Source organism: Physcomitrium patens, chromosome 9 (genome assembly GCF_059467195.1).
Source record: "Physcomitrium patens ecotype Gransden chromosome 9, ASM5946719v1, whole genome shotgun sequence".
Lineage (NCBI taxonomy): Eukaryota > Viridiplantae > Streptophyta > Bryopsida > Funariales > Funariaceae > Physcomitrium > Physcomitrium patens.
This window is the reverse complement of record NC_143418.1, coordinates 5,256,284-5,271,337: the sequence shown is the minus strand read 5'-3', so window position 1 is coordinate 5,271,337 and position 15,054 is coordinate 5,256,284. Positions and strand designations below refer to the sequence as shown.

At 37.9% G+C, this 15,054-nt stretch overlaps 2 protein-coding genes across 2 annotated transcripts; both read right to left on the bottom strand.

The window, feature by feature from the left end:
• Positions 1–4,817: 4,817 nt before the first annotated feature.
• On the bottom strand, positions 4,818–6,853 carry LOC112286505 (uncharacterized). Its single transcript, XM_024528438.3, has 3 exons — positions 6,371–6,853; positions 5,490–5,656; positions 4,818–5,219 (listed from the first exon to the last, which is right to left on the bottom strand). Exons 1-3 carry the CDS (start codon positions 6,619–6,621, stop codon positions 5,068–5,070), a joined length of 570 nt encoding a protein of 189 aa, XP_024384206.1. The 5' UTR covers positions 6,622–6,853; the 3' UTR covers positions 4,818–5,067.
• A 1,795-nt stretch (positions 6,854–8,648) lies between these two features.
• LOC112287094 (sulfoquinovosyl transferase SQD2) lies at positions 8,649–14,483 on the bottom strand. Its single transcript, XM_024529750.3, has 13 exons — positions 14,366–14,483; positions 12,948–13,392; positions 12,513–12,579; positions 12,008–12,078; positions 11,737–11,854; positions 11,364–11,437; positions 11,147–11,202; positions 10,871–10,954; positions 10,596–10,683; positions 10,304–10,381; positions 10,011–10,067; positions 9,500–9,819; positions 8,649–8,994 (listed from the first exon to the last, which is right to left on the bottom strand). Exons 2-13 carry the CDS (start codon positions 13,331–13,333, stop codon positions 8,837–8,839), a joined length of 1,557 nt encoding a protein of 518 aa, XP_024385518.1. The 5' UTR covers positions 13,334–13,392; positions 14,366–14,483; the 3' UTR covers positions 8,649–8,836.
• Positions 14,484–15,054: the final 571 nt, after the last annotated feature.

Below are 15,054 nucleotides of genomic sequence, written 5' to 3'. Positions count from 1 at the left end.
AATAAACTTACTTTTACCTACTTTTGCTTACTTCTACCTATTTGTATATGTAATTATTAGCTTACATGATTATGGCCGTGACACGTGCACGTGGAAGAAAAATGGTCTTTTGATGATCAAACCTAGATTTAAGATTCTTCCAAAGTTCTGTAGGGTCTTCCATTTTTAAATATTGATGTTGTAATGCAGATATAAGATGATGACGAAGGAGAAGAAGTGCTTTCCAACAAATAGCATGAGGTATAGAAATACTTGTTGTAGGAGATTCTTCAAACATAATGGCATCTGAGAGTTGTTCTGTAAATAAATTTGTTTTTGTCATTTTTGTCCATAATAGATAATTATTGCCATCCACATTCAATGGTGGAAATAAAAGAGCTTGAAAATATTGGAATGCATTGATAATAGTTGGAACCATAGTACAAGCAGTTGAAGATGTTGAAGCATTCATTATAAATAAATCTGTAAAGAAAATACAAGATCAAGTAGAAAAGTTGAATAAAACATATCTTAAAATATAAAGTCAAAAAAAAGATAAACTTGAATTTGAAAATATATATATATATATATATATATATATATATATAAGGAAAGAAAGTTGTAGATTAAAGCAACAGAACAGTAATAAGATGGCGGCAGTAGGCAGCGGTAGGGCGGCAGGGTGGCAGCGGCAGGCAACGACAAGCAATGGTGGATAGCAGCGGCGAGCAATGGCGAGCGACAGCGGACAGCGACAACAGCGGCTGCAGCAACAACGACAGCAGTGTTAGGACGACGACGATGGTAGGTGGCAGCGTCAGCGGCGACAGGGTGGCAGCGGCAGATTTGGCGACAGTTCAGCGGCAGTTCGGCAACAGTTCGAGGCGTAGCAAGGAGCAAGAAGTAAGCAGAGGGTGGAGTTTGACTGGATGAAGTATTCAGAGCAAGCAAGGTATAGAGTGGAACAAGTATTCTAAGCAAGCAGCTAATGTGTGAGGGGCCAACAAGAAGAACAAGATCATGACCCAGACAATGAACAAGGGTAGCAACAGGTTTGAAGAGTCAAAGACTAGAGCAAAAAATTGTGATAGTGTGTAGAAGAGAATCGTGCTAATAATGTGTTGAGAATGTTTAGAAAGACACAATAGTAATAGTAAGTCATACATATATACAAGAGTAGTAGTAAGTCATACACACACAAGAGTAGTAGTAAATCATACACACAAGAAGATTTTTAAGGAGAGAGAGCTTCACACACACAAATCTATTGATCTGGTTGTCTCTCGTATACAAGAAGAGAAAAGAGGAGAAGATAAACAATACTTCTCCACTAGACTCTAAATACTATAGCTATGGTAATTACTATAGTCCATAGTAAATATTATGGAGAGCGTCGGCTACATTTAATGATCTCAACACATCTAATCCCTATTGGTAGGGGCTAGAAAAGAGTGACCCAGGCTAGAATAGCCTCCGTTGTTGGAATCTAGACTGCTGAGGCCCCTAATGGCAGAGTCCAATCTAGTGCAACTACTATTAGCAAGGCCCAAGCAAGCATGGCCCAAGCTAATGGAGCCCACTTTGGCATGGCCCGAGCTAGAGTGGCCTAATTCTACATTGCCTTAGTCAGCACGGCTTAGGCTAGCATGGTCGCGACTCAATCCAATGCGGCCAAATCCCTTCAAGTCCAATTCCACAGGGCTCAATTCCACGAGGTCCAAGCTCATGTGGTCCACGTTTGTACGACTCCGACTAAGGCGGTCCTTGATAGTACAGCTACTTGAAACGTTGTTGCTTCACAAAGTTCAACCCTAGATAGCAGCAAACCTATTTCAAATTCACATATTTCAAGTTCAAGTAATATTCTAACCTTGTGGCATCACCAATTAGAGCATCTTAATCATCCCAGCATGCAATGTATGGCACACCATCATCTTGTTTTTGGATTACCCTTATTAACAAATAATTTATCTTTTTGTGAAGGTTGTATTTATGGGATATATAATAACATGCCTTCTCTCAAAACACCTGCCACAGGTGCCACAACATTGTTGGCGTTGGTTCATTTCAACCTTTAAGGTCCTATGGCTACCTCTTCTGTTGGAGGGGCTTATTATTTCCTCTTATTTTTGGATGATTACTTGTGTTTTATAATAATCTTTTTTTTCAAAAAAAAAAAAATTAAGTTTTTTTTCTTTTTTAAAAATGTGATCACTAGGTTATTACTCAATTTGGCCAATGCTTATTAATCCTTTAAACGAATAATGGTGAAAAATTTACAAGTAAAGTATTTTCAACTTATTATAAGCTTCATGGTATTAATTGACATTTTACAACTCTTTACACCCATTTTCAAAATAGTGTAGTTGAGCATAAAAATCAATCTCTTATTAATTTGGCGTGGACTATGTTTCATATAACCAATCTCAATATTAATTATTGTGCCAAAGTGGTTTTTATTACTTGTTATTCACAAAACCTATCTTATTACTCTTCCTTACTAAATATAATCCTCTGTAAATGATGGACTAGCATTAAATCAAACCTCCATCACGTACAAGTTTTTGGGTGTTTAGCTTTTGTTAAAATATCAAATATTAAACATACAAAATTTAACCCTCTTACTTGTCGATGCTTATTTTTTAACTATGCCAAATCTTTTGGCATTTAAGGCTATTGAGTTTATGATTTAAAAACCCATAAGCTCTTTGTGAATTGAGATATGATTTTCAAAGAAGATTCTTTATTACACCCTTCTCCTTTTATAGAATCTCTTTTTCTTTTAGAAGAGATGAACAATCTTCTCAGCTTACCTATTATGGAGCTTATGGTGCTATTTAGTACACCAAAGTCACCACATGTACTCTATATGCCGCCCACAACACCAAAGGTGCCTCCCATGATTACCTCACCTTCATTGGTGGCTCCGTTGACTCCACAAAGACTTCCACTCTTTGAGGATCTTAGTGGTCATGAAGAAGCTACCTCAATGGATAAATTTGAAGTTTCTTCACTAATCTATCTTATCTTTCTTCCATTCAATGATGAGGTCATTGTCACTTCTAGTTCTATGCCTTCTTTGTCTATTATATCTCTTGTTGATTTTCTATGGGATTTTTCAAAAGACAAACTACTTTGACAATCTACACATATTACTTGTGGGATTTGACGAGTATCCAAAGCTAACAATATCGCTTTGTATGTTAGTGGATTTTTAGCCACATTAACAGATCCACTTTTGGTTCATGAAGCAATAACAAGTGAAGATGCATCCAATTGGCATCTAACTATGAAAAGTGTACATAATTCTTTAATCAACAATGGCACATGGAAGTTGGTCCTTCATCCTTCTAATTGCTCTATTATGAGCCCTAAATGGCTTTTTTGTCAAAAATATAATTTTGATGGTTCTTTAGCATGCTTTAAGGCATGTTTTATTGCTCAAGGTTTTACAACAAGAAGGCCTTGATTATCATGAAACTTTTCCTTCCATCATCAAAATGACATTACTACATCTTCTTCTTACTTTAACTACTCCTTATAACTTTCATATTCATCAAATGGATGTCACTATAGCCTTCTTAAATAGTATTTTTGAAGAAGAAATTTTCATTACTCAATCCAAAGCCTTTGTAGTATCCAGTCATAAAAATAAGGTATATCATTTACTTAAATCATTATATGGATTAAAAAAAGCTCCTTACATATGGTATGATCTTTTGGATGACTTTTTAATCACTAATAGATTTTTAAAATATATTTTGGATATCAATATTTATTATAAACGCCTATCTACATCCGTTATCTACATTAGACTTTACATTGATAATTTAGTTTTAATCTTAAATGATTTATCTTATCTCATTTCAATTAAAGTATTATTCTCTTCCTATTGTTTTATGATGGACAATAATATAATTGAATACATTTTAAGTATTCAAATTCATCATAATCGTGCCACCTCCACTCTAATTCTCTCTCAAGACAAATATATATCAAATATATTAAATTATTTTTCTATGAATGCTTGCTATGTCATTTCTACTCCTTTTGGGATCAGTATTTATTTTCTCAAGGTCTTGATCTCATGGAGAGGAGGAAGTGGGGGAGGAGGACGAGGGGGATATTGAATTCATGGCATCAATCCTATATACTCACGTCATTGAGAGACTACAATACCTTGTCACTTGTACTAAATATGACTTAGCCTTTACCATATATTATATGGCATAATTTATGGCTAAACCTAGTCCAATTCATTAGATGGCTTTAGAATGCACTCCGTTATTTAAAAAGAACTCAAAATTTTACATCATATTATTCGAGTTCTTCTTCTACCTCTTCACTACAACTTTATGATTAGAGTAATGTGGATTATACAAGAGATTTAGATACTCAAAAATCTACTTTCAAATACTTGTTTTATTTCAACTTATCTCTTTTGAGTTGACATTCTAAGAAACAAGCGATTGTAACACAATTAAATATGAAAGCGGAATATATTGCAAGTACATCTTTAAAAAAATTGATATGGCTTCAAATTCTTTTCAAAGAAATTAGATAACAAATAACTTTACCAAGTACAATTTATTGTAATAATCAATCACGTATTGCAATGATATGAAATCCATGTTTCTATGATTGCTTAAAACAAATCGATATCAAGTATCACTACATTAGAAACAAAGTAAAGACAAATGAAATTGTCTTCGAATTTATTCCTACAAATGAAATGAAGGCAGATATAATGACAAAGTCACTTCCAAACCCAAGCACAACCATTTCATAAAAGATTTAATCAACATCAATGAATTCAAATAAAATCTAATCTGTGATAATTAAGGGAGGTGTTAGATTTACTGATATATATTAGATTAATTAATACATGTGAGTAAATTTAAAATTACCTTCAAATAGTTACAAAGTAGTTCTGGAGAAGTTACAACTCCTCCAGTACACAATATAAAAGGCTCTTATGATTATGAATATGATGTAATCAAGCTATTTTATTAATATACTTCATGCTTTATGTTATTTTTCTTTCTCTTATATGACCAACCATTGAATAATAAGGTGATCAGCTTTTAATTAAGTTGCAGCTCCACCATGGCCACCAGCCTCTGCAGCCGGCTGATGTGCTTTCTTCTCGGTCTCGATTGAAGCAGAGACTGTCGAATGCCTTCCAACTTCTTTTTGTGCGACAGGTTCACCTTGAGTAGTATCATACTCAGCTTCCACAACTGTGAAAAGATACATAACGACACAAAGTTCAGAAGGTGTAAGATTTCCTGTGAAGGCAATAATCAGGTGTGGGGCGTCGAGGTTCAAAAACTAAGATATTTTTTCTTCAGAGTGACTTTAACCATTACATTGCAGTAAAACATGGTTGAAACTCAAGATATGAGAACAAGGGTGACAAACTTGGATATTAAAAAAGCAGGCAGTGTGCGTGAGAGAGAGAGAGAGGAAGGAAGGAAGGAAGGAAGGAAGGAAGGAAGGAAAAAACGAACAGGCATCGGCGTGCTGGTCTCGTTCAGCTGATGCACCCTTTTGCATCCCCATTTTGTCAGACTTCTTGTCCAAGATGGCTTTCACTGCCTCGCCGTATACCTGCCCGTAGCCCATGTCAGCTGCTCGAGTGGCGTAACCAACTCCGTAAGACTCCTCCATGTCGTCCCTACAGCAACCCTAATTTTAAAAAACTGAATAGAGCTCTAAGACAGTGATATGAAGGCAATAAAAATGACTATGAAACCAAAGTTGCCTATCCGAAGTTGTCCTCAGCGGCTACCACCACTTCGACAGTTCAATTGTATGTTCTACATCATTGAATGGATTTCCATAACACCCATGTGAATTAGAGGAGGACGACAAAATGTGAGCTCCTCTAACCCCCCTCATGACACAATGAGTAAATGCCTGAGAAATAACACAAACTGTGATGACTCGCACAAGCACACATATTCCTGTACCAACTAACACCCACACTAGAACGTGCAACAGTAGACCCTCAAGAGCGAAGAGCACCTACTTCATATCCCATTCTTTGTGTGCTGTTGTTTTAAATATAGTGGACACATTATTCAATGAGTCCTGTCACATGGTTAAGTGAAGTTCAACGTGTGTAATAAAAAGATACCGAGAATAACAGCAACTTAAATTTTTTAGTAAAAGACAAACCAACCCACGAATCAGACACATAAGCGCTAACAGACCACTCGAGGGCCACAACGCAAGAACGGCGATTCTATTTATGGAAATTCTTGACCACTAACACGAATATTCTTATTCACAGACACGCACGAAGAATGCAAGCATCAACCACTCGTCCTTTTGGCTTTACATGATACCATCTGGAATACCGACAACAAGGAATAGAAGGAACAACAACCTGTAGGCTTTGCGAGTGACGGGGTGGCTCCCGGTGGCGACAGAATCCTCATCGTCAACCTCAACGTTGTGGGGCTCCTGGCCCGCCTTCGCCACTTGCTCCGACGCGCGAGTGACCATGCCCCGATACGCAACCACCCTCGATCGATCGCTGCACAATCTCCTCCTCACAGACACGGTGGAGCCAGAAATCCTCTCCCCGAAGTGACTTAACAGGCTGCCCCCCAACGCAACCACCAATGCCTTCTGCATATCTACACTGGCTGGCCCTTCCCCCAATTACGACAACTCTGCCTCGATCCTGGTTGTGCAATCCCTTCTCCCTCGATACCTGCTCTACAAGAGGCTCTCCCAAATCGAAGCGAGTATCAGCTTCACACAAACAACACAATCTCGGTGGCCTAGACCGGAAAAATAAACAACTGAGAGGCGATAAAACATGGCGTTTTGTGAGCAAACTGAGCCGCCGCGAGCTGAACGCTGCCGAACGACGAAGACAACAAGCGTGCCAAGAGGCGATGCCATACATTTGTCGACGTGGACGTCCACGTGGAGCCTTCATAACTAGAGGGCAGTTACTTTTGTCTAAAATTTATGGTTAATTTCTCTGAAATTCTGATGAATTTGATAAGTTTTCAATTTGATCTAAGGTTTGATGTATATACATTATTTTCAAAGAATGCATTTTCAATATTATCCATCAAATACTGAAACCAAAGGTTATTCATGTTAATGTATCTAAAGACGTTGAATTAACAACATATTTATTTCAAAATCTTTTCACAATTGCATGTTAATGTATCTAAAGAATTATTGTTAATTCTTTGTATTCACCACTGTAAAAAATAAATAAATAAATAAAAACAAAAACAAAAACAAAAGAAAACAACGTACAAGCTTTGGTTGCAAGGATTTTTCAGATTTTGTTTTTTAAAGAATTATTTGAGCTGCGAAGTGCACAAGATGGATAGTAAAATAAAACTACGGCATAGATACGACATAAGTGAAGCATCCAAATATTTTTATTCGTAGACACATCGTTATTTACGTAAGAAGATTCTTTCATATATAAAAGCTAAAAAGGATAAAGAGACAAGGCTAAAAACAGTGTGCGACAAGTATAGGAAGATTCTTTTTTTTAATTAATAAATTATTGATAATTGTTTAATTTTTAAAAAACAGACTGTGTGCAAATTTTTTACAAGGCTGATGCATTTTTATTTCTAAAAAGATTCATAAAATTTTAAGAACGCATGAATTTTTTCTATATATTGTAATAAAGGCAATTAAACATTCATCAAAAGAAAAATTGTAACTATTTTAAACTAATAAGAAATGGTGCTAAAACAGTAAAAGAATCTCATTTTAAAATATAGATAATACCAAAGTCTTTAGAATTTCAAATTTTTTATGTAAATTTACTCGTGTAAAACTTTTAGAGGATGAGCACGTTAAAAGAGGTACTATTGCATTTTATGTAAAATTGTTTGTAGATATGCATAGAGAAAACACAATTATTTATTTCAGTTGATTTTAGTAGTACAAGTGATTTTGTAAAACATAATAATAAAATTAAACCTAGAATCTATACTCTTCCATTCGAGATTTGGGATCAATCAAAATTAATTGAAGTACCTCAAATTTTAATTGAGCCTCTACTTGCATTTGATGGATTTACAACAAAAGTTTGAGAATAATAAGTTCTATATATAGATTGTTAACATACTTTTAATACTAAGACTTGTTTGGTTTGTGCACAATTGTTATAAGTACTGAGTTGCATAATTAATGGTTTAAAAAACCCTAAATCTTAACTTGAGATTTAAGTGCTTTGCTTTTGAAAAACTTCAACATTTAAAAATTAGAAATATTTTTTTACAGAAAGACAAGATCCTAAAAGTATGGATACCAAGCGCTTTATATATTTAGGAATCAGATAAACGAATCCTTTATTATTGACGATTGAACCGTCCCTTCATTATTTATTTGTTTATTTATTTTAGAATTATGAATCAAGTATAACGATTATGAAAAAGCAGTCCCATATGAAAAGCATTCAAAAAGGATTTACATGCAACGAGATATGAACACTATCCTGCCAGGCCATGCGGGATTGACTCTCGCCCTTATTGGTCTAGGTACATCCTGCAAAGATCTCTGAATGGCTGGCGTGGATAGCATAGACGAAGCCCATATTCATACGATTTGTCACTCCGTTGTGATTCGACGCATCGCTGAACCATTCGACCAGGTCTCGTCCAGAATATGAAACATGAAAATATACAATGACGAGCTTGAAATGATGTATTAAGTAACCAGTATCGCATTACCACCCAACTTTACACACTAACGCAATCTGTCCATCTTTCCAAAGTGCTAATAAAATCTTCACCTGAAATTCTGGTGTTGATGAGGGAAGGAAGTTGTCGCTGGAAAATCAGACGGTTTCCTTACAATTTACAACAGTTCAGGATGCCTGTGGTTGAGTTTGCTTAAACCACCCTGAAAATCTGTTGGCCAGTTGTTGCTTCCTTCTTCGCCAGAACCATATGGCAGCACTGTACTCCTCATTGCGCACTTGCCTAGTGCTTGCCAACCAATCATATTTTTCCACCTCCTCTCGACCTGCAGAAAATATAAAATTGGGTCATTGCATGGCTGACGGGATGCATGTCGCTCTGACAAACGTGAACTACAGTAATTGGAAACTTCACGTGCTCATTCATATTGTCATGGAAATCAAAACTCCTGGACATAGCCTAGAATCCTGTTATCTCTGTCAAAAGGAAAATATTGATTGACTGAAATCATCTATGGTCACAAATCCAACAGACCTTGAGAAGCTTGTTTGTGCACACTCTAACAGACTTTCTATTTAATATTTGACAAGTCATGAACTGGTTGTGATCATGATCCACAGAGGGATGCTTCACAGTAGCTAACCATCTTCGTTAAGAACATACACCTCATATAAAAACATTAAATCTACGTCCGTTAGTTGCAATCGGGCCTGATGATTGAATCGAATTCTTCTATATCTATCTCAAGTTTATCCTACTAAAAAATCAGGACACCCAATAAGCAACAACTACCACACATAATTGGGCAGAAGGTTGCTTTGAAATGTTACCTGCGCGCCCGATTCTTTCTCGCAAATCTGGAGATTCTATTAGAGCTTTCAACTTCCCAACGCAGTCTTCCACGTCTCCAGGAGTATATAGATAGCCCGTCACACCATTCTGATTTACAATGTCCGGGATCCCACCTGCTCTAGCACAAACGACGGGTATGCCAGACGCCATAGCTTCTAAAACTACAAATCCCAGAGTTTCAGACTCAGATGGTGTGATGAAAATATCACCGCTAGCATAAGCCTGTGAAAGCTCCTCGCCTGTCAGCATGCCTGTGAAGTGAACATTTTTTCCTTCGAACATTTGCTCCAAGTCAGACCTGTTTTGGTTCAGAATTTATGGAACAAAATTCGTTAAAACGTTAAAGTTCAAATCACTGCAACAATGGGGAATAAGATCGCATCATTCAATTACATCATGTACTATTATATACGAACAGACAGAAGCATTTCCACCAAACATAAGACAGCCAATTTCCACAAGATTAAAAAACTGTAATAGTTAACATACTTGTAAGGTCCATCGCCCACAAAGACCAATCTTGTTTCTGGAATTCTCTCCATGACTCTGTCACAGAATTAAAAAGAAACATCAATTCAATACTATCTTGTGAGAAAGCAGCATGCAGACCATAATGTAGGCCTACAACGCCTTTCAATGCACCCCACAACAATAACTCAGAAAGCCACATTCTACTCACATAGCCACTCCTTGTATTTGCATAAATACGAAGTAAATATTGATCACCATGTAAGAAAGCACCAAAGTCTACGACAGGACGGAGAGGCTGACAAGGAACTCACTTAACAAGAAAATCAAGATTCTTCTCCACCCCAAGTCGACCAACATGGACAATTGTTGGAGTATCTGGCTTTCCATCACTGTAAAGATCTTGACATGATATCAAACATTATTAATAACATAATTTCCCACTCAAGGGATTCTTTTCCACCATTCGACCAACATTAAAATGATAAAGGTAAATTGGTTTCTGGGAAAACTTGGACAACTAAAAGGACAAGTGAAGTTCATAACATGTGTCAGGGTGAAACTATGAAAACGTGTCTCTAGACTTTAAGAATCATCCGCACTCACGTTATTCTGTGTCGCATCTCTGCACTCTTAAAACGAGGATGAAAACTATCTGAATCCACACCCCTCCGCCAGATACGAATCCTTTCAGCTGCACGGACGAATATTTTCCCAACAAAGTTGTTAGATGCACAGCTAGATGCAAACGTAATGGTAACAACCTACCATGAACAACAAATCTATACAACATCTAGTTAAAGTTTCCTTGTAACCACTTTAATCTTATGTACTTTTTATAGATTCATCAACGACATTGAGAGGAGCACTCAAGAGCTTACCTGTGGAAGCTCCAGCAGCTTTTAATTCCTTTCCAAGTGCAACGGACATGACCAACGTTAAATCTGCAGCCCTGTGCAAAAATTCTGTCACAGAAATGAACGAATGAATAACTTTCTTCATTTGCCATTAAGTTCTGCCCTTAATATCATACATATAACAAAGACGAAGATATGCTAGTATGTCAAACTTTGAGAAGCAGTGATAGGAGCAGATTTCCAACTTAAACCTACTACCACTTCAGGCACAGTTCGAAAGAGTGGATTGAGACAACTTACTGATAACTAGCCACATTGGCTTGACGAGCCAACTAAAGGTGTACTTTGGAATATACCTGCAGAATGGATATGACCATAGAGCAATAATTGAAAATCAGACATAAGTACTCGAATTGAAACTCGAGGATATCAAAGGCGTTTAAAAGTAATTGACAGTTAAATTGCCAGGATGACAAAAATTTATCAACTACAAGGTGTACGAGGGAAAATCACTCACATTGGGACATGCGTGTGATAAGCCATTACAACTGGCACCCCGACAAGCTTGGCTATAATGAGAGCTCCAAAAACCTGCGAGATGCATAATCCTTAAACTCGATTGAAAGAATCGGTATGCAAAGACAAAAACAGTTTTTGGTCCGCAAAGTCTACAAACTCCAAAGATACTAAATAGTAATGCTGTTTCAACCCATGGTCACACCAAGACCAAAATCAAGGCTACGTCCAACAGGCATTGAGGAGAAATGCTTCTACTCTGGACGCTGGGCTCTTCCCAAGTCCCAAATTTGTATAAAGATCAAGTGAATATACAAGAATAAGATGAGGCCAGATCGTCATCATTCATTACAATCTAAGAAAGGCATACTCACCATTATTCCGGGAGATGATGCATGAATTATATCAGGCTTGAAATTCTTCACCTCGTTGTATATGCGTGGGCTTAATGCAAGGGACATAGGAACAGCCTTATACCAAGGCAATGGAAAACTGCCGATAAGAAATACCAAAACTTCGAAACATTACTACGAAATAACCCGATCATGTCAGAGATTGTTGATGGAGCCGTCTTGACAGCACAGTGCAAGTAGAACCAGAGTGCACACAACCACACTCGTGTGCCAGCTAAAAAAAATAGTTTACCTCCAGGAGCCGATAACCTTTGCACCATGAAACTCGTCGGGCACACCGTGATGAGTAGTAACGACTAGAACCTGCCAAATAAAAAATAAAAACTAAAAATACTAGAAAAACTAAAATATTAAAACGAGAATGACAGGAATGCAATATGTGTAATTGATCCTGAGTTCGAGGCAGAAACTTAGAACGACTTTTCAGACTACGACTAAATTTCAAGTGCATGAAACGAGATAAGCAGAGCTCCAAAAGTGAAGATTGTAAATAATTAATTTTATTGAGTCAAATTACGGAAATATAACTTTCTCTTCAGTGTTTACTATGAAAAATAGTTCGCACGAATATCACATAAGTGTTCCCACAAAAGTTCCGTCGTGAAAAACTCTTAAGAATCATATTTATGATACTAGCTCTAGATATTTTCTAGCTCTAGACATTTAGCAGCGACAAATAAAAAGGATTCATCACCAACGAAATTCTAACCCGGGATAAACTTAATGCTAGTGAGTACCTCATCTCCAAGTTGTCGTAGGTAGCGGATGAAGTTTTGGTAACGATTCTTGTAACCTGAGATGTAGCTGTATCATAAACAACGCAAAACCACGATAAGGACAGAAACTTCTGTAAGACTACACCAAAAAATATATCTTTAAGACCTCATTCCCTGGGCCAAATACAGGCACCACAATCGAATGACTTCCCATCTTTACAGCTGTCGCGAAGAGGACTAGGCAGCCCAAATGAGAATGTCCTCAATACTTAAAGTCATGCACAACTTTCATGCGGTTAGAGACTGGATTTGAATTGCCACAAGGACAACACGAGATCAATACTTTCGAATCCGCTCGAAAAAGGAAAACCATCCCCAAGTAAGCTCTTGCTTTAAGCAGTACAGGAATCAGTGCGTCCATGAAGATTAATATATAATGCACAAGAATATACATACGAGAATGGAGAAGGCTCAACGAAAAGAACGACCCGTCGAGGCTTGTGAGCCCACTCCTTTGCAAACTCTTCCTGCTCAGATGACTTGACATCCGTCGTTACAAAAGCTTCACTGGAGGCAGAAACCAGAAAGTTACCATTCGCGACCTGTTTCCCCTTCAAAGAAAAACTGCTGTTGACTGTGGAAAACAATCCAAACTTAGCCTCGCCATCCCCAGGTAAAGACAAACTCGTCAGTGTGGGCGACATAGCGCTAATGAGGAGCCTTTTCCGAAGGACAGGCACTGAAACTTGCACATTGAAGGAGCTGCAGGCAATAGAGGAAACATTGGTAGGAGGGGCGGTGATGGTGGGCATGGAGCCGCAGGGTGCTCGTAGAAGCGCCATGACTAAGGGCTGTGGTGGCAAAGAATGCGCTCCACGCCCTTCCTCCGCGCCCACAAGTTCTGTATCACAGCAAGAAAATGATATGTAAAAAAAGATAGATATAGGAAATTGTCTATTGGTGATTGTAAATACGCACGAAATTAGGACTCTCTTGCTCACACTGGTTTTATAATGCAACATGAGACATCAAGGGCGATACCGCTCCATGTTATTAATAGTACTCTAAATTTGGATTAGATACAGAACTGCATGAAGATCAGTGAATGCAAGCTGAAAAGATCCGCACAACAATCAATACTTAAACTGGTCCATTACTAGTTCATGTGCATTTTGAATTCATCTCATCGTTTTAGACAAGAAATTTCGCCCGATGACAGAACAAAAAATAAAATATATTATAAATTTTCAGGGCTGCAAGAAAGTGAAAAGGAGATGACTGGAGCAGGAGAATCTGAAAGGATAGAGGAATGCTACTAAATTGCACCGCGCTGATTAGACCGCAGTAATAATATAAAGGAATGGAGAAGTCAGTTTCCAGCCAGGCGCTGAGAGATTTCAATGTCAACCAAACCTAGAAGCGCATTACTCCAGACGCAAGCTAAAACTTATTTTTCCAAAGAGGAACCGATCTTCCTTGCAAACATTCATGGCACGTGCAGGAACGCAAACAAAATCATCACAAAAATGTCCAAAATATACCGAAACGCAACTCAATTCAACTTCAAACTCAACCAAAAACTTCCGCAATCTAGCGCCAAATTTCTCACGGCCACAGCTCGACGAAATCCACAGCATTCTAAAAGCCGAAAAGGACTCTCGACCAAAGCGAACAAAAAAAAAAAAAACTTCCCGAGCGACTCTGAAACCGTTCCACAGTCAAGGCTGTACTAGCAAACGCAATCTCATGAGAAAACTCATTCTAGCTACAGAAAGAGACGCGAAGAGCAAAGAGAAGCCCAACGCGGCTGAGACAGAGCACAAAGCGAAGCGTAAGAGACCGCATGCGAATGCAAGTGCGAGCGAGAAACGCACCGAGTGTTTGTGATCAGAACAAGCGGCGATGGAGGACGCAGATGCGAAGTCGGCGCTGGTGAAATGCGTACAACGAGACTCCTTCTCCGACACAAGCTGAGTGCAAAGATGGAATGGCAGAGGCAGAGACAGAGACAGAGACGACGACGGGGCAAGTCATAGCTCGGTCGAGGATACACATACCACACACAGCCTTGTGACCTCAATCTCATTCCTTCCCATGCCCGACCCCGACGGTTTCATCTTGTAAACGGTCGTCCTCTCCCTCCCTCACATTTCTGTCGTCTCCACTCTAAAAGTGGTGGCTGTGTTTCACAGCAAGCACCCCCTTGGTTTTCATCAAAAAACTTAACCTGGGTATAAGGTAAGGGAATTGTGCTAGTAAGCCGTGTTTAGAGTGAGGTCGATGTTCAATGTGAGTGTGGAGGTTGTTTGTTAACCATACATTCTCCGTGTGACAAGGCTAGGAACACTATCTCGAGTCATACAAAATTTTATTTTGGAACCGTTCTAGTTCAAACTCCAATGCAAACATTGTAGAGTGAAATTTCTATCACCAACTCATTTCATCACACTTTAAATGATGCTTTAGACAAGGTGAAATTCCATCCATATTGCCGTCAAGAACATTATAATAATCAATATTATATTAATGATATTGATTATTATCAAAGTTATTATAATATCAT

Bases quoted from the DNA above. Each gene is read 5' to 3' on its own strand.
- LOC112286505 (XM_024528438.3), bottom strand. From the start codon at position 6,621: ATGCAGAAGGCATTGGTGGTTGCGTTGGGGGGCAGCCTGTTAAGTCAC. The intron at 5,657-6,370 runs GTTGTTGTTCCT...GGGTTGCTGTAG, and splicing joins GTCACTCGCAAAGCCTACAG to GGACGACATGGAGGAGTCTT. The intron at 5,220-5,489 runs GTTCGTTTTTTC...ATCTTTTCACAG, and splicing joins AGACCAGCACGCCGATGCCT to TTGTGGAAGCTGAGTATGAT.
- LOC112287094 (XM_024529750.3), bottom strand. From the start codon at position 13,333: ATGGCGCTTCTACGAGCACCCTGCGGCTCCATGCCCACCATCACCGCC. The intron at 11,203-11,363 runs GTGAGTGATTTT...TCCATTCTGCAG, and splicing joins TATCACACGCATGTCCCAAT to GTATATTCCAAAGTACACCT. The intron at 10,955-11,146 runs GTAAGTTGTCTC...TTTCTGTGACAG, and splicing joins GCCAATGTGGCTAGTTATCA to AATTTTTGCACAGGGCTGCA.